Source organism: Homalodisca vitripennis, chromosome 2 (genome assembly GCF_021130785.1).
Source record: "Homalodisca vitripennis isolate AUS2020 chromosome 2, UT_GWSS_2.1, whole genome shotgun sequence".
In the NCBI taxonomy this organism is placed as follows: Eukaryota; Metazoa; Arthropoda; class Insecta; order Hemiptera; family Cicadellidae; genus Homalodisca; species Homalodisca vitripennis.
In genome coordinates, this window is record NC_060208.1 from 102,744,755 (window position 1) to 102,771,825 (window position 27,071).

Below are 27,071 nucleotides of genomic sequence, written 5' to 3' on the forward strand. Positions count from 1 at the left end.
AAAATGTTTTACAAATATGGAGGATGACACACTGATGAAAAATAAAATCACATAAACAACGCAGAGCAAACGATAGCGAGCGCTCAAACTCAACTAAACAAAACTGGAACTGACTGCGAGAAGTTACAAGTGGCGTGGACATGAAAGATTTCCAGTTAAGGCGCGATTCACACTGAACAGACGTCGGGCGGAGACGTGGCAGGGACATATGTCCCTTCGGCGTCTCTCCTATGTAAACAAATGACTCAATGCACAGACAGGCGACGTGGCGTGGGCGGCCACCCTTCCGCCACCGCCACGTCCCTTCACTAACTGTCGTGGCCTATTGAAAGAGGCATGCCCCTTGTGTTCGGAAGGCAAAATATTGTGATTTGTGGTTAGTTGTGCTGTTCCTTTTTACAATCCGAGACGACATCGAGTTCAACATAAAGTTCTGTGAGGAAGTTGAACAATATCCATGTTTGTACGACAACAGTCGTTCAGATTACTGCAACAGAAGTGCGCAGGATCAGGCCTGGCAGAAAATCCTTAACAAGGTCCAAAACTACGAAGAAACACTCACGGGACATCCTATAGAAGTTTTGGAAGCGTTGTGGATATAAATTTAACTCACGCATCACAACAAATGTACCACTATCTCTCTTACTTAACCACAGTGGATGAACCCAAAATCTTCTCTTTTTCTGTAAATTGGCTACGAACACTACATCTAACATATCTTGATCATCTTCGTCACTGCTCTCCATGTTTTATTGTTTCTTTAATGTAATAACATACAACAGTTAACTACATTCAAAACCACTGTACTGACAAGTTTTCTCACGACTGTCGCGCGTCTGTGATTGCCAGTGTGCATTGCACACGCCACATCACTGCCTCGTCCCTGCCTCGTCCGTGCCACGTCTTCGCCCGACGTTCGTTCAGTGTGAATTGCGCCTAAGACATGTCTGAAAAGCAGCTATTGTAGACGACGCGACCGCGCTACGTCATCCTGGTGCACACAAATTTTCTTATCCAACCACTTAGATTATTTACTGCCTAGGTTATGAAGCTATGGTTGTATGTGCAATGGCAAGGAAATGCTAAGCGCATGTGCGGCCAGCAATGAGCCCGCCCAATTCCCCAAACGCTTGTTCACGAGCTCCTCTTACTAATGATTTTAATTTTTGTAAAAGCTGTATAAGTACCTAAAATATTCAGGATTTTTCATTAATTTGAATGTGTTGCTTTGTACTTTGAATGTTAATAGCTTTCAATGGCATAATAATATATGTACAGTCGTTATTAGCCTAAATGCAAAATATGATGAAATTATGACATTTTATTACAATATTCTTTGTGCACCAACTCAAATTCTATCAAGTGCCTTAGTAGTTATAAAAAAAGTCCAATATTAATATAATTAATTGAATAACAATTCGTATGTTTTTCAGATCTGTTCAATATACGTTCTATATAATTTCAACGTTTTTGGGTTATGTTCGGATATAAAACGACTCATTAAATCGTAATAGATAAAAAAAATCAGAACCTTTCCGAACTGAGGTCACTGATCAGCCGTATATTCGGGATTTGTCGGAACTGTTCGGCTCTGCCCCTTCACCGCTACCCTTTCTCACCGAGGTCGCTGATCAGAAGTATGTTCGGTATTTGTCAGTACTGTACTGCTCGGCTCTGCCCCCACGCTTTCTTACCGATGTTTCTGATCAGCCCATGTGGGTGGCTCATCCATTCATTAAATAATATTAAACAATGTTTCTCCTGCATCTTAAGATTACATGTAATCTTTGTTGGTTATTGTATGTAGAACAGTGACAGGAATCTGTGAGTAGACAATAACCATATCAAAAAAGAGCCAATAGAACATCAGTAGCAAGAGCAGTAGCGTGTCAGCAACTGTTACCCTCCAACTCCTCCACGGCGCACAGTTGTTGCCCCCTACCCTTGTGCTCGAACAGCTTAGGCTACTCCAGTAACCAACCATACAGTACAGTACATGCATTGTACGTTCTGTAGCAGCTGCTGGCAAAACTCATAGATTGATGTCGGGGGCCGGATTTTGTCTGTCTTTCTGCTAGTAATTTAGTGCTTTTAAACAAAGATGAAAAGTCCTGAATATTTTAGCCTACTTCTACAGCTCTTACAAAAATTAAAAACATTAGTACTTAATAAATATAAATTAATATAGTTCTAAAAAATTGTAAGGGCCGCATGCGCCCGAGGGCAACGTAGTAAGTACCGCTGCATTAATTGATTGTAAAATATGTTAAGTTTTGTAATATCTACGTAAAATACTAGCAGTTACATGCGGGTTCGCACGCAATTTCGTAGACTTTGCACATATAAGAACACTTCTGGTTCGTGTAAATTATATTTACGACGCCAACGTTGGTTGAGTTTGTCTTTTTGCCACGACCAAGAAAATGTTAAAAGTGTATATTTGTTTTCAAAATAAGAGTAGGCCTATATGTTAACCAGGGATCTTAAGAATGTCCATGTACATTTCAGTACAATCGGTCCAGTAGTTTCTACGTGATTGGGTAACCCACACATACACACAGAGAGACACCATTAGCTTTTATACTATAGTATAGATAAATATAGAGTGACAAGCATTTTACACATTTAACGCAGTTTAAATACATTATAATATTTCGGTGCCACTAACACTCTTTATATACTAATATAAATACAAAATAATATATAGTTAATAAAGAGATTAAAGTATTTTAAAAAGAATCGTATTTTATTTCATAATCAGAATTAAACACCGAAATATTGATAAAACCATAGTTTTGTGTGTATTTATTTTACCAAGAATATACTATGTTAATTAGACAATGAGCCAGAAAAAAACTTAAAACATCTCAATGTATAATATACTGTTCATACCCCCAAGCAAAATCTTGTGGATTGGGTATTCGGCCAATAATAGATCATGTAAATTTTCAAAAGTAATAAGCAGGTTTGTATTAAAAATTAACGTTTTGCACATTTTACTCTATGATTAACAATACAGCACAATGTCATACAACACCACTAATTAATACTAGGCTATGTCGGTTTAAATGTCAATATAATGTTTTTACTCATGGAATATAATATTATTGTTATGTAATTCAAGATAGAATTAATTAAATTTACTTGAAGATTTGTATAAAAATTAATATGTAATGAGTAACAGAAAATAGACTGCAGATACACATAGTTTATAACGAAAACATATTATAAGATTGAGCCGAAAGGAAAACGAATGTTTGTATTATATTAGTAATTTACATAGTTAAAACTAATAACTATAAACAATAATAATTTGAATATCTATAAGTGCTAAAAGTCATAAATTATAACAACTAATTATATTACATGTTTTATAGTATTGACAAAAACAAAACGTACAGCGTAAATATAAAAATATATGTATGAATTTACAATAAAATAATATTAAATGAAAAGACAAATAATAATAAATAACACTCGACAGTATACATTGTCTACGCCTAGGTAATACTGGGTTACTTGATCAGCTGGTAGGACTGTAGAGGCGCCAACGACACCGAGATCACGTATCCATAACCCTTTCTCTGTAGACATGAACTGATAAATTAACCGGTTGTCCCTAGTCGCAGAGCAAGTGGTCATATACTCGCACAAGGGAAGAAGTTCAATGTACGAGGCTGTAAAATCCGTGGGCTGTGACGCATACTGGGTACTCAACAATTGATAATAAGTATATTTAATATTTCAAACATTATTAATTTTGATCTATCGAACAAAAAAGCAAAATTATACTGCGTCTTTATCGATTTTTCTTCGATGTCAAAATTATTTGCAGGAGAGCGTTGCAGTAAACTAAAAAAACTATCGGATACAGGTTTCCGACGAAAATGTTAAATTTTCTAACTGATTATTATGATGGTACAAGTACTAGTGTCTAATGTAAAGGAGATGTAGCAGAAGTCTTAATACTAAAATAGACTTAATATAAGGCTGTATTCTCAGACTTTAACGTTTTCTTTATTCATGAATGATTTGCCCGAAGCGGAGGAGAGGAGATAACCCCTTTTGGTTCACGAATAAATACTCTCATGAATAACAGACTAGAACATTATTGTGAGGCTTGGAATTTAAAAAATGAATTTACCTAAATTTACATATTGGTTTGTAGAAATGGTGGAAAACTCAAATCTAACGACATTTGGACAAAGTATGCATTAAATTCTTCAATAAGAGCAAGTACCTGGGTATGCTTTTAACAAGCCGCTTATCTTGGGGACTGCATTTTGAAGAATAATCGACCATGACTAAATTTGCAATGAATTCAATTTGGCGAAATTTGTTTATTTCTCATAAAGCACATCTGAATACATAGATTATCTGCTTATAAAAGATCCACTATTATTTCCTACAACGCTCAAAATTAGGCCTTTATAAAATATGATGTAATAGAATCGGCTTAGAGAACATTCATACAAAATGTTGCGCCTAACTCATAATAACTTAAGTTACATTTGTAAAATTTTCAATTTAGAACACTGCCATCCATCCTACATTTTGGCACAGCAATTATTTTTGAAAAACATTTATTTGCTAGAGGAAGAATAAATACAGCCGCCTATGTTTTGCTGCCTCGATGTCATGGCGTGTTCACGAGGTTTGTTTTATTGTTAATGTCCTTTTTAGGTTTCCTTGGGTTTTTCACCATTGTGACGGATAGTAGACATGGTATGACTTAAATTGTAGATAGCCGTCTAAAATTCATTAGATGGGTGGAAAAAACCTTGAACAATCTATTTTAACCTCCTTATTTTCATTTACGCTAATATATTTTTATGGCGTTGTTTATTTTATTGACATTTATAATAACAGAAACTCAATTAAAAAGGGAAAAAACTGTATCTCCTTGTTAATTGTAAAATTCTATAAAACGTTATACATTTTAGCTTATTTGTTCATAATTTGAATATTATCATTATTTCCTGAATTTAATTATTATTTAGTTACATTCAGTTCGGTTTTTATCAAGGATTAGTTTATTAATATTACTTAATATCTTTATAATCTGGAAAACATCCGTAATAAAGAAACCTGAATGACTTCTACCTACCATTAGGCTTACCAGTTCGGCTCATACGTGTGTATGCGCTGTATGTACCCGCGGACAGGTACTATTACTACTGGTCGTGGTGCAGTGGTTTTACGAATTGCATCGCTATTTAGCCTATTCAGATCGTCGATTACGGAATGTTTTGCGATATTTGGGGGTTATGATCGGTTATCATATATATACCGATCATGACCCCCAAATCTCGTAAACACACACGCACACGCACACAAGCACGCGCGCGCACACACACACACACACACACACACACACATTTTTAGTTCAATGTAAACATTTAGAAATGTTCCAAATACAGCTGATTGGAAACTTGTTGTTCATGGTATTCATTTTGTTAAAATTCTTTTTGGTTATGTTTTTAAATATTCTTGGTTTGGGTTCTGTTTCTATGTTTTATTAAATCAGTGTGTTTCTGATGAAGGATTCTGTGAACTCGAAAATTAAAACATGAACACTGGTTTTTCTGTTTTGTTTAGTTACTACTTGGAAGAGTATATATACAATAAACATTGAATCACAAAAAGTACCTGCTTCGCCGGGACTAGAACCCGGATCTCTTACTTGCCGGGTGAATGTGCTACCATTACATCACAGAGCTCCTACTTTTTACGATTCAATTATTTTGTATTTGGTCGTATCTGACACATATGCGTTTAAATAACCAAACGAACATATGATCAAACATAAATATGACCAAATACTTGTCAAACTACTTTTTAATATTTTTATAAATGGCAATAGCCGAATTTAATTTCAATAAAAATTGAATCACAAAAAGTACCTGCTCCGCCGAGACTCGAACCCAGCACATTTACCTGGCAAGTGATAGATTTAAATTTAATCACACGTGCGTGCGTGCGTGTGTTTGTGTGTGTGTGTGTGTGTGTGTGTGTGTGTGTGTGTGTGTGTGTGTGTGTGTGTGTGTGTGTGTGTGTTTATATATATATATATATATATATATATATATATATATATATATATATATATATATATATACACACACAGATGTGTGATTAAATGTTTACATGATTAATTACTTAGTAAAAGTGTTAACGTAATTTTGAAACACCATGTATTTGTATATATATATATATATATATATATACAATGGTAGCACATTCACCCGGCAAGTGAGAGATCCGGGTTCGACTCCCGGCGGAGCAAGTACTTTTTGTGATTCAATGTTTATTGAAATTATATATATATATATATATATATATATATATATATATATATATATATATACAATGTATACACAAATACATAGTGTTTCAAAATTACGTTAACACTTTTACTAAGTGATTAATCATGTAAACATAAATCAAAAGGTTCCTGTAAACGATAAACACCTGTCTTAAAATGCTTAATTTTTGTTTTGTATGTATCTTTGTTTTTTACACAAACACTCATAACTCAAAAGTTCCTTAAGCTACAATATTGTATATTGCATGACTATTTGTCTATATTTAGACGTAACACACGTAAAATATGAATAAAGTATCACAGTAAAGTATCACTGTCGTATCTTTACTTGTTTCAAATTATCGACAGTTTAAAAATGGTTATGCTACAATTCGTACACACCCAATTGTGAACACGATAACGATCGTGTTTTTTTACAGATTCAGGTAATACTTGGTTCATAGAAAGTATTTGTGCATAGCCTAATGAAGTTAGTTAGCCAAGTTTCAAGATGGCGGTCATTATCTTTCTAGCTAAATTTTTAACACAACTAATTTCAACCATAGATCCAAACCGAAAAATCCAGTTACTGGCCTTTTTGAGGGGGGCTATATTAACAAATTTATGTATGAGAGGATTTATGTGATAAGTTGAAATCGGAGATCGGGTTTGCCAGAGAGTTAAAAGTAGCCCGCAGTAATTATTTATCTTTGGATTTAAACAAGGTTTTGAATTTGAGGGCTTTTTGTGACTTAACCCTTGGAGTACAGCAAAAAATTACGACCTTTTTAGTAGGAAATTTAAAACCCTTAACGACTTTGCTACGGATGTAAGCTACGACCTCTTATTTGCCCGGAACATAGTTTGGGAGTAAAGACTGCACCGGTCAGCCATTGTTTTATTTTAATGAGGAAATTACCTGCTCTCAGGAGTTTTCTAGTGATTACACAAACTAAACTGTGCCCAATTCCAAGTTTTAAGTATACCAGGAAGTGGGCTTGACTTTTTATATTCTGAGCAAGTCAGTACAACGGGGTTTAAAGATTATGCGAAGGTGAAGGTGATTTGAAGAATACTCAACCAAGCTGTAATCTTTATCAGCCGAATAAGTTGATCTGCACATATAGGTAAGTAACCAATTTTTTGTTATCATGTAAATCAGTGACTAGTCAAGTTGTACTAAAGTAGAAGACTAAGTGAGCTGGGTTGTCTTGTTCTAATTTTACAGCTTTATTCAGCAGGCTAGTTTAATTCACCTGCGCGTGAAATACAGTTTTCCCCTGAATTTCAAATTTATTCCACCCCTACATTTAAAGGTTTCATCAATTTCATAAGTTTATCAACGCGTGATTATTTTTAGTGTGTAATGACACTGGATCAACCTACCCATTATTTTTTACACTATAACAAATTTTGTGTTATATAAATTTTTATCTCTTACGTACTACCATAAATTTTCTACTCAAAAATCCCGAAAGACAGGTACAGGTACTTTTCTGTTAAACTTCACTGTGAGTGGCCTATTAAGATTTTCGAAATGAATTCAGTATCGAGTGTCATGTATAGGAATGAACCAGTGAAAAAGTTTTTAACTGTGGTTACATATTATGTAACCACAATATAACACAGCAAGCGAAAATGTACCTTTAATTTTACTCTGTTAATCAGAACCACGCAGTTATCTATGCGATTGACATTTTTGATTATCTGTATCGTAGGACTACACCATGAATTAAGCACAAAATATATTCTCTTTTCCAAGAGTAGACCTTAAACCTTCGGCAATAAAGTAACAAAAGTATATTTGTACTTCAATAATTGAACTGCCAAAAATTCTTACTTTCTCCTATTTCTGTGTGTAGTCAACCATCTGTAACATAAATAATGGTTGAACCAGTATCAGAGAAAAGTCTTAATTGTTAGTCTCTTTTTACGGAAATTCTTATATCATTTTCACAAATAAATATGTTGTATTCTTATATAATCCTAATTGGCTCTTAACTCACAAACTACTTGTACTTCATAATAAAAAAAATTTATAGTACTGGTTGAACAAAGAAAAATATATATGTTTCTCACTAGATGGGATGCAAAAACACTAAATAAAAGGACAAATTTGTATAAATATAAACAAAGTTATTTATGATGATTTTTTTATTTGTTTTGTAACATTATTTTAGCTGGGTTGTGGAATAAAAGGCGTTTCAAAAATTAATGGTATTTGTTGGGTATTTAATGCTGTGTTCTTTAGCAATTATTATTACTTACACTTTGGCGAATCCACCAAGAAAAAAAAACGCCGACTAAGAAATACCTTAAAGTTAAAAAAATAATTTAAACAGGATTTTAACAAAACGTATAAGGTAGATAGTGCCATTATTATTTTAATATCATGTAGAATTTTATATTTATTAGAAACCGATAAACTTGCAGATCATTTTGTCCCCTTAACTGCAATTTTATAGGTTATGCACGAACTCACCCATGAAAATGATCCTGGTGAGTCTGATAAGCAAGTAGCGGCAATATCTCACCCATCGTCGTGAACATCTAGAAATTGTCGCCACCACTGTCGCTCGCAGTTCTTGCAGGTAGATAACAAAATAATTCAGTCCTGCGTTGTTGCGGTTCATCCTGCCAGGCGGCTCGTCACACTGACGGGGCAGCAGATATCAGCTGCCTTATCAACCACTATCAGGTCGGTTACGTTTGCAACCGGTTCATATCAATCATTTACCGGTACATCGACCGTTTCACTTAGACGACGCGTTGTTTGCATTATTATTATGATTATTGTTTGCCTAATAGATAGCAAGTAAATTGTACACCTCATAATTACCGTTACTTCGTTTTCCCTCAAGACCCTTACATGAATTCCTTCATGTACAAAGTGGACTAGTGTATATAATTACTTCAAACTATTTAATCTTTTGGCAGTTTGATTATTTGAAAAACAATACATTTAGTTTAAAACCCTTCAAAAATGTTTGGGAGTTATTTAGAACATTGTTTCTGGCAAACTCAGCCTAGAGTTAATTCACTAGGTTTAAAACAATTAAATAACATACATTAATAGATGTAAGGTTTTGCTTCCTCCACCAGATAGATACATACATAGTAGTGAAGAATGTACTGTGGCCGTTACATTGAGCGTAGTTTGATCCTCCTTTGTTTCATTGTACAACAAATCAAAACTAAATCCTTTTTTAAAGAGAGCTATACATATATAATATGCCTTTTTGAAGACATACACATACATGCACAGGGTGCTTAAAAATCTTGGAACGGTCTAATATCTTCTGTACTCGTAAACGTACAAACATGAAACTTTGTACAGTGACGTAGGGCATAAAAATGGACTGTTTAATGAAATCAGTAGCTCTTCACCTACTCAGGGCCACGGTCTAATATCTTCTGTACTCGTAAACGTACAAACATGAAACTTTGTACAGTGACGTAGGGCATAAAAATGGACTGTTTAATGAAATCAGTAGCTCTTCACCTACTCAGGGCCACGGTCTAATATCTTCTGTACTCGTAAACGACAAACATGAAACTTTGTACAGTGACGTAGGGCATAAAAATGGACTGTTTAATGAAATCAGTAGCTCTTCACCTACTCAGGGCCACGGTCTAATATCTTCTGTACTCGTAAACGTACAAACATGAAACTTTTTACAGTGACATAGGGCATAAAAATGGACTGTTTAATGAAATCAGTAGCTCTTCACCTACTCAGGGCCACGGTCTAATATCTTCTGTACTCGTAAACGTACAAACATGAAACTTTGTACAGTGACGTAGGGCATAAAAATGGACTGTTTAATGAAATCAGTAGCTCTTCACCTACTCAGGGCCACGGTCTAATATCTTCTGTACTCGTAAACATACAAACATGAAACTTTGTACAGTGACGTAGGGCATAAAAATGGACTGTTTAATGAAATCAGTAGCTCTTCACCTACTCAGGGCCACGGTCTAATATCTTCTGTACTCGTAAACGTACAAACATGAAACTTTGTACAGTGACGTAGGGCATAAAAATTGACTGTTTAATGAAATCAGTAGCTCTTCACCTACTCAGGGCCTATAACCAAATAAGGAGTTGGTGGAGAATCTTAAAAGTAAGCAGAGGTCGATGTGCATACCATTTTATAGGTCTTAATTACTAGAACATCATGCAAAAAATTAGACCTCAAAAGGTTAATCCTTAACAAAATGGCGGCACTAAAAAGTTTCAATACTGATCATATGTGCAAATTCAAAAAATGGTTCAATTTTATTGCAACCATGTCAGATGAAGCTACAAAACTTCACCCATTATGACTACTGTACATAAACACGTAATGTAAGATGTATTCAGTGTCCTGATATTCTATGGGAACGGTCCACGAGGAGTCAGTAGAAATCCCAATCCATCCAATCAATTCTGTCTATTTAAAAATTTACTTTTATGTTGCTTCAAAATCAGCTTTTAAATAATTCAAAAGTGAGTATTATTATTATATTCGTGGTATTGTGTACCAATAATAGAATGAAGTTTATGACTTGTTTATTAGAAAGATGAGGATTATTAAAACGATTTGGACAAACCAAAACAATTATTACGATTTGTTGATGTTGCCAGATTAAACAAAAATTGTTTTATACTTTGCATATCAGCAGTTACATTACGTACATTTAAAAAATGAATGCATTTCGTTGTTGCCATAATTATATATTAGGACATTAATACTTAATATTTTCAAAATTTTCACAATGGCACAACCAACAGAACTAATGGTCAAATACATTGTTTCAAGTTATGACAATCCACTTGTGGTTTTATATACGAAATAAAGACAATTTTTTTAAAGATACACTAAATTCGCAGGTTGTTCAAATGTTGGATGTATGTCATCCTGTTTGTGATGATCGTATAGTATTAGCTTTGTCTCTACCATCACAAAAAGTTTTTCCACGTATGCCAATTCGTTAATAAACACTTCTGACATTTTCAAAGGAATACATGATACAAAACAACACAAACATACGATGCACGCGAATAAAGTAAGGTTAGGTTAATTTACCGTTGTATGCGCATGGACGGACCTTTTGCTTTAGACGACTTAAATTTGACTTTGGCGTCCGATACTGTTTCATGCCTTATGACCCGAACGTTCAAATATATTGGTTTGCCTTCGTTTTACTGCCCAGGCGGTGCTACCTCGGTAGTCTGGCGGTTTGTGCGTTTAAACGATCAGGCACCGACCGCGGTAAGTTAACAACCTTGTTCAATGAAATTTGTGTTAAAAATTAATCGTTTTAAATTACGATTTACTAATTGACACGCCTAAGATAATGGTTTCAAAAACTCTATTTAACGTGCTCAGTGCCGAATGTTTTCTCCATTTAAAGTTTCCTGTCAGATTTATACTATCCAAAACGTTAGTGGTGGTGTATTAAAAAAAAGCCACCCTATATATACAATGTGTATGAATGCGTGTATAAATAGTAAAGTGTAGTATTGTACACGAGTACTAGAATTTTTATTCTCAAGTATTTTGTTCCTAAACAACGAGGAATTTGGAGTACCTCGGCGTGACTCAATGTTTAGATGTCACTCTTCGTGAAATTTGACATCAACATGTTGAATTGACCAGTAATTAAAAATAGGCCTAATATTATTCTTTATCTTACAACAATAATTAAGAAACTATAAAACAAAATTAGAGCAATGTATGGAAAATAACAGAAATAGGACAATGTGTAGGAAATGGCAGAATTAAGACAATGTATGAATAAATGGCAGAATTAGGTAACAAAACGTGATAACTTACTCTACTTAAGGGGGAGATAAATAGGACAATGAATGAAAAAAGGTAGAATATGATATTCTATGTAAAATGATAGAATTAAGACAATCTATGGGAAATGGCACAATTACGGAAATGTATGGGAAATAACAGAAATAATTAACAAAACTTGATAACTTGTACGACATAAAATAGTCCTAGGAATGAGTAGGATACATTGTAACATGTTAAGCATGTTAAAAAGGAAGGGGTTTCAAAATATGCGTATTATTAAGAAGAAACAGGGATAATAGAAAAGGATAATTTGGATTACAAAATGGGGGTGAAATTATAATGAATCAAAACAAATTAATGTTTACAAAAAAGATGGGAGATGTAGGCAAACAATCTCTAAGAAAAAAATCTTTGGGAGGAAACTAAATATTCGGTGGTAGGAACACGTAGTAGGAATACATTATGGAAAGACGAATACAGGCTGAATAAAACAATATGTGTGGTTGAATAGAGCATTAATTAAGACTATAACACACAAAAAAGCAATGTATGAGAAATAACAGATACGTGACAATGTATATAAAATAGCAGAAATAAGACAATGTATAGAAAATTACATAAATCGCCAGTGGCGCAGTGTAGTGGGTACGGCAGTTATCGCAAGATAACCAGATCAAGCAACGCCGAGCGTGGCTGCTGCTTGTACAGGTGACCGCTGAGCGATCCTGTCCTTGCAAGCGGCCCGCCTGCCCGGCCATTGGTGGTGGTTCGGAAGTCACCTTTAAGCCGTTGGTCCCCAGGTTAAGTGTTAGAGAGGGCTTCTTAGCCCTAACTTCGCCTGGTAAAATAAGACATTCTTTACTTTTTTTTTTTACTTTTTTAAATCGGCCAATGTATAGAAAGTAGCAGAATTAGAGCAATGTATGGAAAATGGCTGAATTAGGACAATGTATTAAACATAGCTAAGTTATGTAAAGGTACGGAAAATTGAACAATTGTAGCAATATACTGAAAACTGCATTATTAGGACAATGTGTAAAAAATAGAAGAAATAAGACAATTTATGGAAAATGGCAGGATTACGACAACAAATGGAAAATTGCAGACTTACGGCAATGTTTGGATGTGACAGAAATAATTAAAACCATGTGATAATTTGCACGACCTAAAAAGTAGTCCGAGGAATGAGTAGGATGAAATGTAACACGAGTAAAAAAATTAAGGGGTTTCAAATCATGCGTATAGAAAATGGATGATTTAAGACAATGTTTGGAAAATTGCTGAATAAGGACCATGTAAGGAAAACGCCAGAACTAGGGCAGTGTATATACAATTACAGAATTAGGACAATATAATTTGAAGAGCAGAATTACAACAATATAATAAAATAGCATAAAGAGAACAATGTACGGAAAATAATAGAATAGGTCAATCTATGACAAACAGCAGAATTGGGGCAATGTATAGAAAATAGCTGAATTATGACAACGTATGGAAAACCGCAGAATTACGGCAATATACGAGAAATGGCATGATTAGGACAATGCAGTAAAAATGGCATAAATAAGACAATCAATGGCAGAAGTAGGAAAATGTATGAAACATTTCAGAATTAGAAAAATGTATGGCAAATGTTAGAATTATGACAATGTACGAGAAATGGCATAATTAGGACAATGCAGTAAAAATGGCACAAATAAGACAATCAATGACAGAAGTAGGTAGGAACATGTATGGAACATTTCAGAATTATAAAAATGTATGGCAAATGTTAGAATTATGACAATGTACGAAAAATTGCAGAATTAGGAAAATGTTTAAAAAATTTTATTTATTTAGGTTAATGCAGTAAATATGGCATAAATAAGACAATCAATGGCAGAAGTAGGAAAATGTATGGAACATTTCAGAATTAGAAAAATGTATGGCAAATGTTAGAATTATGACAATGTACGAAAAATTGCAGAATTAGGAAAATGTTTAAAAAATTTTATTTATTTAGGTTAATGTAGTAAAAACAGCATAAATAAGACAATCAAGGGCAAAAGTAGGAGAATGTATTTATGAACAATTTCAGAATTAAAAAAATGTATGGCAAATGTTAGAATTATGACAATGTATGAAAATAGCTGAATTAGGACACTCTATAAAAAAGGCGTAATTGGGATAATATGGAAAAATCAGAATTAGGACAATTTATGGAAAATAGCTGTAAATTGACAGTGTATGACAAATGGCTGAATTACTACAATGTATGGAAAATGGCAGAAAAAATTAGCAATACGTGATAACGTACACGACCTAAAGTAGTCCGAGGAATAAGTAGGATAAAATGTAAGAGGTTTTTAAAAATGGAAGGGATTAAATACAATGCGTATTGGGACAAATATCAGAATTAGGACAATGTATTGCAAATAGTATAAATAGGATAATGTAAAGGAAATTGCATAAAGAGGGCAATGTGCAGAAAATGGCAGAGCCAGGACAATGTATAGAAAATGGTTGAATTATTACAATTTAGGGAAAATGGATAAAATTGAAAAATGTATAGAAATTACCAGAATTAGAACAATTGCAGAAATAGGATAATATATGGAAAATGAATAAACTGGGACAATGTATAGAAAGTGGCAAAAAAATAAGTCAATGTGTGGGAAATGGCAGAATTAGGACAAATTATAGCAAATGACAGAGTTAGGAAAAAGTATGGAAAATGGGTGAATTTGGACAATGTATGGAAAATCCCAAAATTAGACCAATTTATGGAAAATGGAAGAATTTAGACAATGTATGGAAAATTGTAGAACTACGACAATGTATAGAAAATGACATAAATATGACAATGTACAGATAATAGCTTATTTACGACAATGTATAGACATTTGTAGAATAGAAGAGAATAATGAGAATAATGATTTTATTCCTTCAAAAAATTACAAAAACAGTACAAAAATAAAATCTTAGGAATAGCCTAATCACATGTCCAGTAGCGTGATTAGGATTAACAAAATAAAATAAACTTAATATTACTTTTAGAGTTCAGTTTGCATTAAATTACATGCTGGCCACTCTCCGAGGTGCCTGAAACTACAAATGAACTAAAAATAAGAATACAAAAAATATAACCAATATAAAAATAACTAGTAAAATTACTTATCCATATAATGTCAGAATAAAAATTATCTAATATTAACAGTAAAAACAACATAACAATTAGTATCCTCTTTATACAATTCGAATTAAAAGAATACAAAACAAATTAAAAACATAGCAGCAAACATAGTACATTAAAAACAAATCAACATTATAAACATATAAATAACTTCTGTCAAAGAAAAAATCAATGCGCTATTTAGGCACATTCACTATTACAAAATGCATGTACATGCATTCAATAACACACAGTACATTATACATTATATGCAATAACCATCTATATACAATTTGGTACATGAAACCAAATTAATTTTTATATAAAATAAACAGTAACTTTTAACTTTAGCTAATGACTCTATTAAAAAATCTAACATCATCTATCTCAATTAACCAGTCAAATACACTATTGCTGAAAAGGTTTAATTTATCTATTGATCTAATATTAATAGGTAATTTATTAAAGAATTTTGGACCTACGTACTGAAAGCATAGTCTAAATATTTCCTTTTTTACTTTTGGTACTCTAAAAATTCTTTTATTTACGTTTTTTGTTCCATATACAAGGAAAGTTGTACCTTCATTGCCACTTCTTCTATAAAACAGTTTCAAAAATAGGACAGTATATGTGAAATGACAGAATTAGGAAATAGCATAAATAGGATAATGTATTAAAAATAAAACAACTAAATCAAATTATGGAAAATTGCAGAATTAAGACAATGTATAGAAAATGGCTGAATGGGTGCAATTTTTGGAAAATGCCAGAATTAGAATAATTTATGGAAAATAACAGATTTAAAACAATGTACGAAAAAAGGCAGAATTATACAATGTTTGGAAATGGATGAATAAGGACAATTCACTGATTATAAATCAACTAAGTAAATGTATGGAAAATTGCAGAATTAGGACAATGTACAAAAAATTGTATAAATAGGTAATATATGTAATATATATATATATATATATATATATATATATATATATATATATATATATATATATGTAAAGGAAATGGCGTAAATAGGACAATGTGCAGACAATGGCAGATGCAGGACAATGTAGGGAAAATGGATAACATTGGAAAATGCCAGAATTAGGACAATGTATGGTAAATTGGTCTTAGGACAATATTCTAAAAATGGATATATAATTGAAAATGTATAGAAAGTGGCAGAAATAAAAAAATTTAAGGAAAATGGCAGGATTAAGACAAAGTATAGAAAATAGCATAATAAAACAATGTACAGACAATAACAGATTTAGGACAATGTATAGAAATTTGAGAATAGGCTAATATATGTGAAATGGCAGAATTACAATATTTGAAAAATGGTCGAATTAAGAAAATGTTTGAAATGGCGGAATTAGGACAATATGGTAAATATCAGAATTAGCACAATGTATGGAAAATGGCAGAATTACTACAATGTATGTGAAATGATGTAATTAACAACACGTGATACCTTGCACGACCTAAAGTAGTCCGAGGAACGAGTAAGATAACAGTATTTTAAAAAGGAAGGGGTTTCAAATAATGCGTATTAGGACAATATAAGGAAAATTCCAGAATTAGGACAATGTATAGAACATTATAACATTGAACATTATATAAATAGGATGTTGTATGGGAAATGACAGAATGAGGAAAATGTATGGATAAATAGCAGATTTAAGTAACAAATGTGATAACTTGCACAACCTAATGTAGTACGTAGAAATAGTAGGATAAATTGTAACAGGACTTTTAAAAGGATTGGGTTTCAAATTATACGTATTATTAGGAAAGAATTACAGGGACAATAAAACAGGATAAATCGGATTATAAAACTGGGGTAAAATTAATAAAACAAAACAGGAATGGATATGTAGGCAAACAAACTCTAGAAACATAAATCTTTGGCAGGAAACTAAATATTCGGTGGTAGGAACACGTAGTAGGAATACATTATGGAAAGACGAATACAGGCCGAATAAAACAATATGTGTGGTTGAATAGAACATTAATTAAAAGAGTATTAAAACTGCCGAATCAGGACAATGTTGGGGAAATGGATAAAATAGAAACATGTATAGCAAATGGTAGAATTAGGACAATGTATGGAAAATGCAAGAATCAGAAAAATGTATGGAAAATGTCAGAATTAAAACAATGTATGGAAAATGAATGAATTAGACAATGTACAGAAAATTACAGATTTAGGATTATGTACAGAAGTTGATAGAAGAGGACGAAATATGTGAAATGGCACAATTGGGATAATGTATGGCAAATGGCAGAATTACGATGATGTATGACAAATTGCAGAAATAGGACGTGTGGGAAATTGGCAGAATTAAGTAACAAAACGTGACAACTTGCACGACCTAAAGCAGTCTGAGGAATGAGAGGATAAAATATAACAGGATTTTAAAAATAAAAGGGTTACAAATTTTGCGCATTATTAAGAAAAAACTAAATGGAGGGTAGAACAGGATAACTATGATTATAAAAGAGGAAAGGGGGTTATAATATGAAGAAAACAAAGTAAAATAATGTTTACAAATAAGATGAGAGAAGTTGGCAAACATATGACTTTTGGAGGAAATTAAATATTCGGTGGTTGAAACACGTTGCAATATGTTCGACAAAGGGGACAGCAGGTCGAAAAAAGAAAGAGTGTGGTCGAATAAAACATCAATTGAGAGACTATAAAACAAATTAGAGCGATCTATGGAAAGTAACAGAAATAACACAATATATTGAAAAATGACATGTATAAGAAGGATGGCTGAGTTAGGACAACGTGTGGAAAATGGATGAATTAGGACAATGTATGAAAAATTGATAAAACAGAAAAATGTATTGAAAATGCCAGAATTAGAAAAATGTATGGCAAATGTTAGAATTATGACAATGTATGGATAATGGCAGAATTTTGACAATGTATTGAAAATGGCAGAATTTTGACAATGTCCGGAAAATTGCACAACTAGGACAATGTATACAAAATGGTTTAAATAGAATAATGTATGAGATATGGCATAAATAGGACAATATGCAAAAATGGTAGAAGTAGGCCAATGTATGGAAAATGGTAGAATAGGACAATATATGTACAATGGTAGAATTAGGAGTTTTACTTACTTATATATCGTTGATGACTGAAAAAGAAGTTTAGATAAGTTACTCAATAAAAATTATCCATTATTTAATAAACGTATATTTGATTAAACTTTTAAATACTGCAACTTAAGCATAAATGACTGATTCATCAAAACCCAGCGGTAACTATGGCGATAGAGACTGGAATTTGGTACATAGGTTTGTCCCTGAGGCGCACTAAGGAAGAATGTTTCGCTCCGTCTTCAAGGCTCCGCTCCACTGGCATCTAAAGTTCATGAAAATTCCCTTAAAGAAATGCATTGACGTAAACAAATGTTATTAATTTTATTGAAAGTACTTGTTAAAACATTAGATAATTCTAATTGTACAAAATGTTTGAGTTTTGTTGAGGAATCGATTGATGATATATTCAATCATTGTATTGGTCATATTAAGGGACGTAAAAATATGTTTTACAATTTGACGAAATAACATTTTGCAGCTGCACCTACCTCATCTCCTTAGGAACACATCTTGAAATTTCTAACATACGCAGAAACAAAGATTTAAAATTACAAATATATGATATATAAATAAATGGTCCGAAAACAATATATTTGTTAACAAATTATTTATGACATAAAAATTAAGGTGAAAAACATGTGGCAACTAACTGGAATCAATTCTTAAAGTTTGAATACAAAATATGGGGGGTTTCATAGTATAAATACAAAGCCCAAATATAAAAAAGTTATCATCTGTTTTATGTAAATATTATAATATGACAACATAGTAACACGTGTAACTTAACGACCATTTGAAATGTTTTTTCCCTTCAACCAACAATTTGGCAGCCTGGATTTTATACATTATATTGATACATATTCTCTGCCAGGGGCCGGCCAGACAATCTTCTAACCCGAAAAGGAAAGTTCACGGATGGAAGACCATGGACTGGGTAAACATTCATATATTTAATGTAATGTTTACTTTTCTACTGTTTTCTTTAAACCTTTTTTTATTGCTCTCAGGAAACCGTTAAGTTCTGTTACACAACGTGGTCATTGCAATTGATTTTTGCTTTCAGGTTTGTATGAGTATTAATGATTTCTTTTATGGGCTTGAAACATTTATTTCTTCCACCTAATGAACAATTCAGGCACAGAGGAAAAATAGTATTTAATTCTATGGTGGCAGGTATTTGTATTGGCATGTCCCAGTCGTCTTTTGCAAATATTGACAATTTTTCAAGTTTCATGTCTTAAACCATGGGTAGGCCTACTTTGAGACTTCCTTATTGATATTTCTATACAATTGGTCTTTGTTTGTGGTGGCAAAATTATTCATGATTTTGTTTATATTTGTTTTGTATTGAAATGCTTAAAAATCTTCATATGTTATGTAAAATTCGCTGGTCATTAAATTTTCTAGAGTTGATTCATTAGTTAATGCGTCTACTGTTTCATTTTCAGCTATCCGGCATGTCCGGGACACTACTGTATGACGTATTTATTTGTGCTATTATTATTATTATTTTTTTTTTTTTCAAAATATTATTTACGAGTCCTTTATCCTCATAGATTCCCAACGATGCATTTTCAATTATTCAATATTAGTTTGGCAATTGAAGCATATCACAATTTCATTATTCATAAGATTCTGTGTACACTGAATTGCTTGATACATTATTATCCAATTTATATTTATGTCGAATATTTATATTTGAGATATAAACGGCAGCGCCAGTACCTCTGTCAGTCTGTGATCCGTCAGTATAAATAATAACTTGATTGTTTTAGGTTAGGTTAATCATTTCATTATATTCCTGTTGTAATACAACATTACATATATTTTTGCCTAGCATTTTGTTAATTATTAGGATATTAAACTCCATATCAAAGTTAATCAACTCAAAAAGCAGTGTAAATTCATAAGAAACTTGCACATTCATCCAAATTATTTTCAATGGGATTTATTGTTTAGGCTAGGCTGACTGGAAATAGGTATACAATGGCTTTTTCTTTACATTCCGAAAAACATAATTTTGCGTTAAAAGATTTAAATATATCGCACCTTGATAAGCAGGATGTTGAGGAAGAGTCATAATTTTATAAATCATACTTTCCCCAAGTGTCATCCTTCTACCGGCTAAAGGTACCTACGTATGTGTACATTTCCTTAAGTGTTTGTATGTGTTTTTCAGACCTACGTATATGTATATTGGAGCAAGAAGACAAACTCAACCATGGCGTCGGAAATATAGTTAATTCGAACTATAAGTGCTCAAGCAAAGCCTAAAATAAAATCAATTCGAAAATTTCGCTTAACCCTAGAACTGTTAATCGACATAATTATGTCGGTTAATGCCGCTTTGTGGTGTTAACCGTCAAAATTTTTGTCGATCAAACATTCCCTCGTATAATTACTTTTTATAATATACTCCGGTAACGTATCGATATAATTCATGCACCATTGGATTCGGGAAGAAAAATGCTAAGGAACAGATGAGTTTTATTCCTCCTTTGTATTATGGTTATGACGTAGCAAGCTTGTTATTTTGAACGTAAAAGAAAACGCGTCGCCGTTTGTTGTGACCGCCATATTGCCGCTGCCGTTCTGTATCACTTTCGTGCCGAGCTGTGGATATTTGTAAGTTTTAATAGTTTTACGCGTGGTTTAGTGTCGTATTTAATGTGTAGTGTGTTGTTTGATGTCGTAGTAGTGTAAACATATATATTTTTAGAATAAATCAATTTCTATTTACTGAAATATGTTTGAGAAATTACCGCTTTGTGTAGGCTATGGCAAAATGACTTGGCTAAAATTCATTTCACATAGTTTGTTATTGTTTTCACTTACTAAACGTTATTTATAGCACTCTTTTAGCTCTGAAGTAACTATTTATTTTTGGTAAATAGATAGTTTTCTCAATAAAATATATATTTCCTGTAATTTCTTTGGTTATATATAATAAACTGTTTGGGTTATTCTATATTTTTTCAATATCTTTAGTTATATTTATAGTTTTCTAACTACATAATATTTCCTATTACTTATAAACCATAAATTTATAAATTTTTGATATAGTACAAGCTTTAGAAAACTATTTTATATTTTGCTGAATGAAAATTTTTTCGCAAAAGTTTTGAATAATGGCAAAATTTAACTTTTTTTACTTTTCAAAAAATAATTTATGGTAATTATTTCATTACTACTAAATATTCTATTTTATTCTAAGTAATAAAATATGCAAAATAACATGTATTCATAGATAAATGTTATTAGCAAAACTTGTTTTTACCAAAGTCTTACGTGTACACCCGATTTTCAGAATTTATACGCATCGCTGCTTTTTGTTCTATAGCTTTATGATGCTTTCATAAATGTGTATAATGTTTATGTTTTTTTTCTGAAACTAGATAAAAATTTGACACAGAATGGCTATCTCACTTATAAATATTTCTCACTATAAACTTCATTTGCTAGGTATGGTCCCCCCCAAATTTAAGAATATTTTTCGTAAATTTTATATTTGATTAAAAAAAGTGTTTATTAGAAAATTTTGGATGGTTAATTTTACAATATAGTGCAATTCTACGTTTAATTCTGAACACAAAAATATATAACTCTTAGGTACTTTTGGGATTATAACCGACCACACCAGTATGAAGAACACAAAAATAGAAATTTATAGAAACAAACATGATAGAACGAAAAAACAACTCTTCAATTACAAAATTACAAACTTACAAGCATTTCCAGGTATTGTGATCGGTATTGTTGTCGCTGTTATCTTATCTTTCTCGAGAATCCTGATTACGGCAGGCCGCGCGGCATCACGTGATTTGCACGGTACATCATTGCCTTTCCATTACAATTCAATTTATATTTCTGAATTAGCCCCTCTAGAATTTGATATTTTACTGATAGGTACTATCTTCGAGGATGTTTTTCTCTTCGTCGACATCAGCGCGGGGCAGCACCGAAGGTGCTGCCGAAGCCCGCGCTGATGGCCGGAGGCACTCGCATTTTGGGTGGCGGAATGTGATCAAGAATAAAAACAAGTTTTGAGTGTTTTTTTAATAAAAAGTTTAGTTTGGTAAATGTTTGTTTTTGTTGAATTTTGTGTTGGAGAAATGTAGGAGGTAAAACACGGAAGTACAACAAAGCGATGCACCAGCTGAACGGGCGGCGAGACTCTGCAATCACGTTATCTACTAGACGCTCGACTTTGACCTCTGTCTGAGGATGGGGAGGTGTTTGCGATAAGACAATTCCTGTTTTATATTGACGAAATATTGTTCTACGCTAATCTAGTAATCAGTAGAAACGAAATGTGAAATAACGATTCATGTCTGGGTGTGGTCGGTATAATCCCAAAGTACCTACTCTTTATTTATATTGCTTTTATTTTATATTTTTAATAATTTTTTTAAAAAAAACCTTGCGCGAAGCTCCAAAAAACAGCCCGACACTACAGGATGAAATGACCGCCAGTTCTAGCGAAACTATAAGTGCTCAAGCAAAGCCTAAAAATAAAATCAATTCGTAATTTCGCTTAACATCTTAAGCTCCTAACCATGGAACTGAAATAGAGCCCCATAATTTATTACATCGTAATTGCGTTAACTGCAAACCTAAGTTCGCACTTAAGTACAACCTAAGTCGTAAGTACAACCTATTTAAAGACGTAAAAACTTTGTACAAAATTCATTATTTTGCTTCTTAAATTTGAAAGTGTAAAAAATAGTAAAAGTTTCCAGCGGTGGCCCAAAGTTTCGTCTTGCTCCTAAACCCCAAGAATACTTCGAATTTAGTATTCTTCCACACTGGTCTAAAATAGTTTATTGTTACTGAAGTAATTGGAGTTAATTAATGTAATACCGTTGAATGGAGTTATTTTACGGGTACTTATAAACAAACCCTTTTTTTGCGCTCCGAGTTAAGGACGCAACACCGATCTTTAAAATTAAATCTTATCTTAAACTGTAATCACTTATCAGGAATATACCCATGGTATCCCTGTTACTGGTGGCCGTTTAAACATTTTTAAATTCAAAACTCCGTTATTTATGAACCTAGAGGAAAACGTAAATTTATAAGATTTACTAAACATTTTATGATAAACGATGTTTTGCTGTCTTGGTATCTGTATCTGTTGGTTTTCGAGATATTGAGTAGGTTACGCGTAAATCCCATGAAAATGAATTATAAATAATATTTAGTTGTCACAAAATCTACCTACTTCTTCCGCCTGAGCCGAATGGGCTGTTTATAACTAATTTTCTGGAAGTTCATGCCTTACATCGATTATTACGATTACATACTTAGGTAGGGTACTGCTAAACTTACTGTACACTCATTCATCATTGAGGGCTGTTTTTATTAATAAACGTGATATTACTGATCTCAGCCTCTGACTAGTTATATTGGAAAAGTATTGAACAGTGTTTTCTGAAATTATAAAAAAATTAAAACAGAGAGGTCCTGGACTTGGAGGACCATGAATAGGTACAGTGATTAACGAGTAAAGTAAAACTAGTTACATTCGGACTCTAAGATGTATGATATTATCGAGATATTGAGTAGGTTACGCGTAAATCCCATGAAAATGAATTATATATAAAAAATATAATTCAAACAATATGTTGTTTTTTGATTACAATAAAATGAGTTACAGAGAAAACACACAGATAGAAGAGAGGGGTTAATGATAATCAAACTAAGAGGATTTTAGCAGGAATTGTGGCAACTGATTAACGATGTTCTCACTACATGCCAGGGCGAAAATCTTGCTCAGATCCTCAGGGCTTCCAGGGGGATTGACCGATATCCATGAGTTTACGGACGTCAAAGACGTAGCCAGTGAGGGAGTCCAAGGGGTCCGGACTCCCCCAAGTTTTCATTTTTTAATTTACATGTTTAGCTAACGATTATTATTTAAATAATAATTCAGTATTACTATAATGGTTCTTAATTTATTACCAAATTCGTTTAAACTCATTTTACTATCCAACCTCTTAAAGCCCTACTTCCGTTTATTATGACTGTCTTTACGAGCTCTATTTACCGAGTGACAATCAGTTTTTTCCCACATATATTTCATTTTTAAAAGAGTGAGGGACACTTCCTGTGTCGACATGTATTGTTGAAAGATCGTTCTCAACATTGAAAAGGGTCAAGAGCTTTGATATCAGCGGTTGACTGTACTTACCTTACTCTCTGTCCACTACGGAAAAATATCAGTTTCTACCAAAGCAGTGCTTCCACAAGTATGAATATCAGTCGTAAGTACAACCTATTTAAAGACGTAAAAACTTTGTACAAAATTCATTATTTTGCTTCTTAAATTTGAAAGTGTAAAAAATAGTAAAAGTTTCCAGCGGTGGCCCAAAGTTTCGTCTTGCTCCTAAACCCCAATTTGTCCTGGCTAGTTATTTAACGGGCGTCCCTTCACATGTGGTTCAAGGGATTCCATCTAACGTGTTACAACCTAAATTATCTCTAAAGCAACTCCGGCACACTGCGAACGGGTACATTCCCACTTTGTTGAGCGACCACTTACGGCCATACCGAGAAGACTTTCAGAGCAGCAACTGTTAACGTATTACGACCTCTAAAAGAGGGACAAGGGTGTCTTTTACCGGTCACCTTGGTAAAGGAGAAAATGAAACCGTTTCTGCTGTTATAACGAGACGAGGTCCAGAGCGGCACTTTTAACGGATTACAGCCTCTAAAAGAGGGGGAAAAGTGTCTTCTACCCCTAACCTTAGTGAAAGAGAAAATAAGACCGCTTATGCTGTTATAACGAGACGTGGTCCAGAGCGGCACTTTTAATGGATTACGACCTCAAAAAGGAGGCAAGATCGTATTTTACCCCTCACCGTGGTAGAAGAGGAAATGCTATTAAGAGGTCCAGCCCATACCTTCCTCTAGAGGACAGATAGATTCATGCTCCATCAACCGGCGAATAGGAGACGTTCGCCTCATCAGAAAACAGAGATGAAAGTTAATCAGACCTGTTTATTTATTTCTTCGCACTACAAATACCAATTCCACAAGAAACTGTTCTAACCTGCAACTAAAACTTACTCTAACTAATCATATTGTAAATATTATACAAGTATAACTATAAGTCAGCTAACAATTCCATCAAACTTATCAAACATAATGGATAAGTGGGAGTGTCATTGTGGTACAAGGCCGATAGTAGTGATAGAAAGTTACCAAACCATTCTAGAAAATGTACGTGTATACGGACTATTACAAGCTTCCACTTCTATTATATTGATTAAAACACGTCAATAATAGTCGGTGCGTTTTTTAAATTCAAATAATAAACGATCTAGAAATCTTATAAAACCCATTATCTAAGTTCATAATGTATTCTACCCTTAGGCTTACATAACTAAAATAAAATACAAGACTTCCGGTTCACACCAATTTAGATATGAACTTAGATATGAGTTAAAACTAATTTGTTAAATTTTGGATTTGCAAAATATTTTATCGGTGATAATTCTTCACAGTTCAGGTTGACCCATATTACAAAGATGTGTCTAATAAGCGGATAACCAGCTCGCTTTCACATAACCTTAATTTTCAAATCCACTAGGATTACTAAAGTAGGAGCGTGTGAAAAACATTTCAAAATAGCTATGAATATATTCCATCATACCAAATACCAGACAAGTGATCAAACAGTACGAGTAGATTGGTTACCGATTACACATAACTTCGTCATGCATAACACATATAAGATACCGGCAATCCTATTTACAAAATGGAAATTAATGTAAATAAAACAAAATTTATGAATTTTGATTTTGTTGGTTTTAGTTTTAACGAATTGGTAAAATATCACGAGCAAAACTGTACTGGAAATTTTTGTAATTGTTTGACTATTGGAAAGGTGGATCAATTTAAGTATCTGGGTGTTTTTTTTCGATGAAAAGTTATCTTGGGATAAGCATATATTGTTTTTACAAAATAAATTAAAATCTTGTATCAGAAAATTTTATTTTTTAAAAAATTGTTGTGACGAAAAGTTATTAAGAATCTTATATTACGCCTTAATACAATCCAGGTTGCAATACGCAATTCAATGTTGGGGCGGGACTTTTAAATACCACGTAGAAAAATTGCGAGTTGTACAAAATCATTTTATTCGAATCATATTAGGAAAATCTATTAGAGAAAGTTCCTATCCTCTTTATTGTCATTTGAAAATTCTCCCTATACAGCACCTTTTTGTATATAAGGTACTAAGAGTATTTTATATCAGAAGTGGTAATACTGGAACTTTTGAATTAGTTTATAGTGCTAGACGTAATTTTCAGAACATCTTTCGAGTACCTAAAGTCAACAGATCTTCATTTAGGCAATCCTTTAATTATCTTGGTCCAAAGTACTTTAACAAATTACCGCTTGAAATAAAATTATGTAACTCATTTAATAGTTTTGATAAATCTGTTAAATGGTGGTTGTTCTCGTTGGAGGATACTAATTTCTTAAACAGTATATTAATTTAGTATCTTTTTGTTTGTAATTTTTCTTTTGTATATAGCCTAAACCTATAATAATGTAAAACACCATTAATTAAAAAAAACAAATTATTTTTGGTTTGTAAATAGCAAAATTATTACGTTTTTATTTATAGATTTGTATATATTTATGTACAGGGATATGTTTATGTATGTATGTAGAAAGATTTTCCAATATTTAAAAGGAAACTTTT

At 32.8% G+C, this 27,071-nt stretch overlaps 1 protein-coding gene across 2 annotated transcripts in view; it reads right to left on the minus strand.

The window, feature by feature from the left end:
• LOC124354487 (ubiquitin carboxyl-terminal hydrolase 7) overlaps positions 1–8,958 on the minus strand; it is a 191,287-nt gene extending 182,329 nt beyond the window's left edge. For both annotated transcript variants that reach the window (XM_046804985.1, XM_046804983.1), the window contains exon 1: positions 8,787–8,958. In XM_046804985.1, the coding sequence (XP_046660941.1) occupies positions 8,787–8,937 (151 nt within the window). In that variant the 5' untranslated portion in view covers positions 8,938–8,958. The remainder of the gene's footprint in view (positions 1–8,786) is intronic.
• Between the last annotated feature and the right edge of the window lie 18,113 nt (positions 8,959–27,071).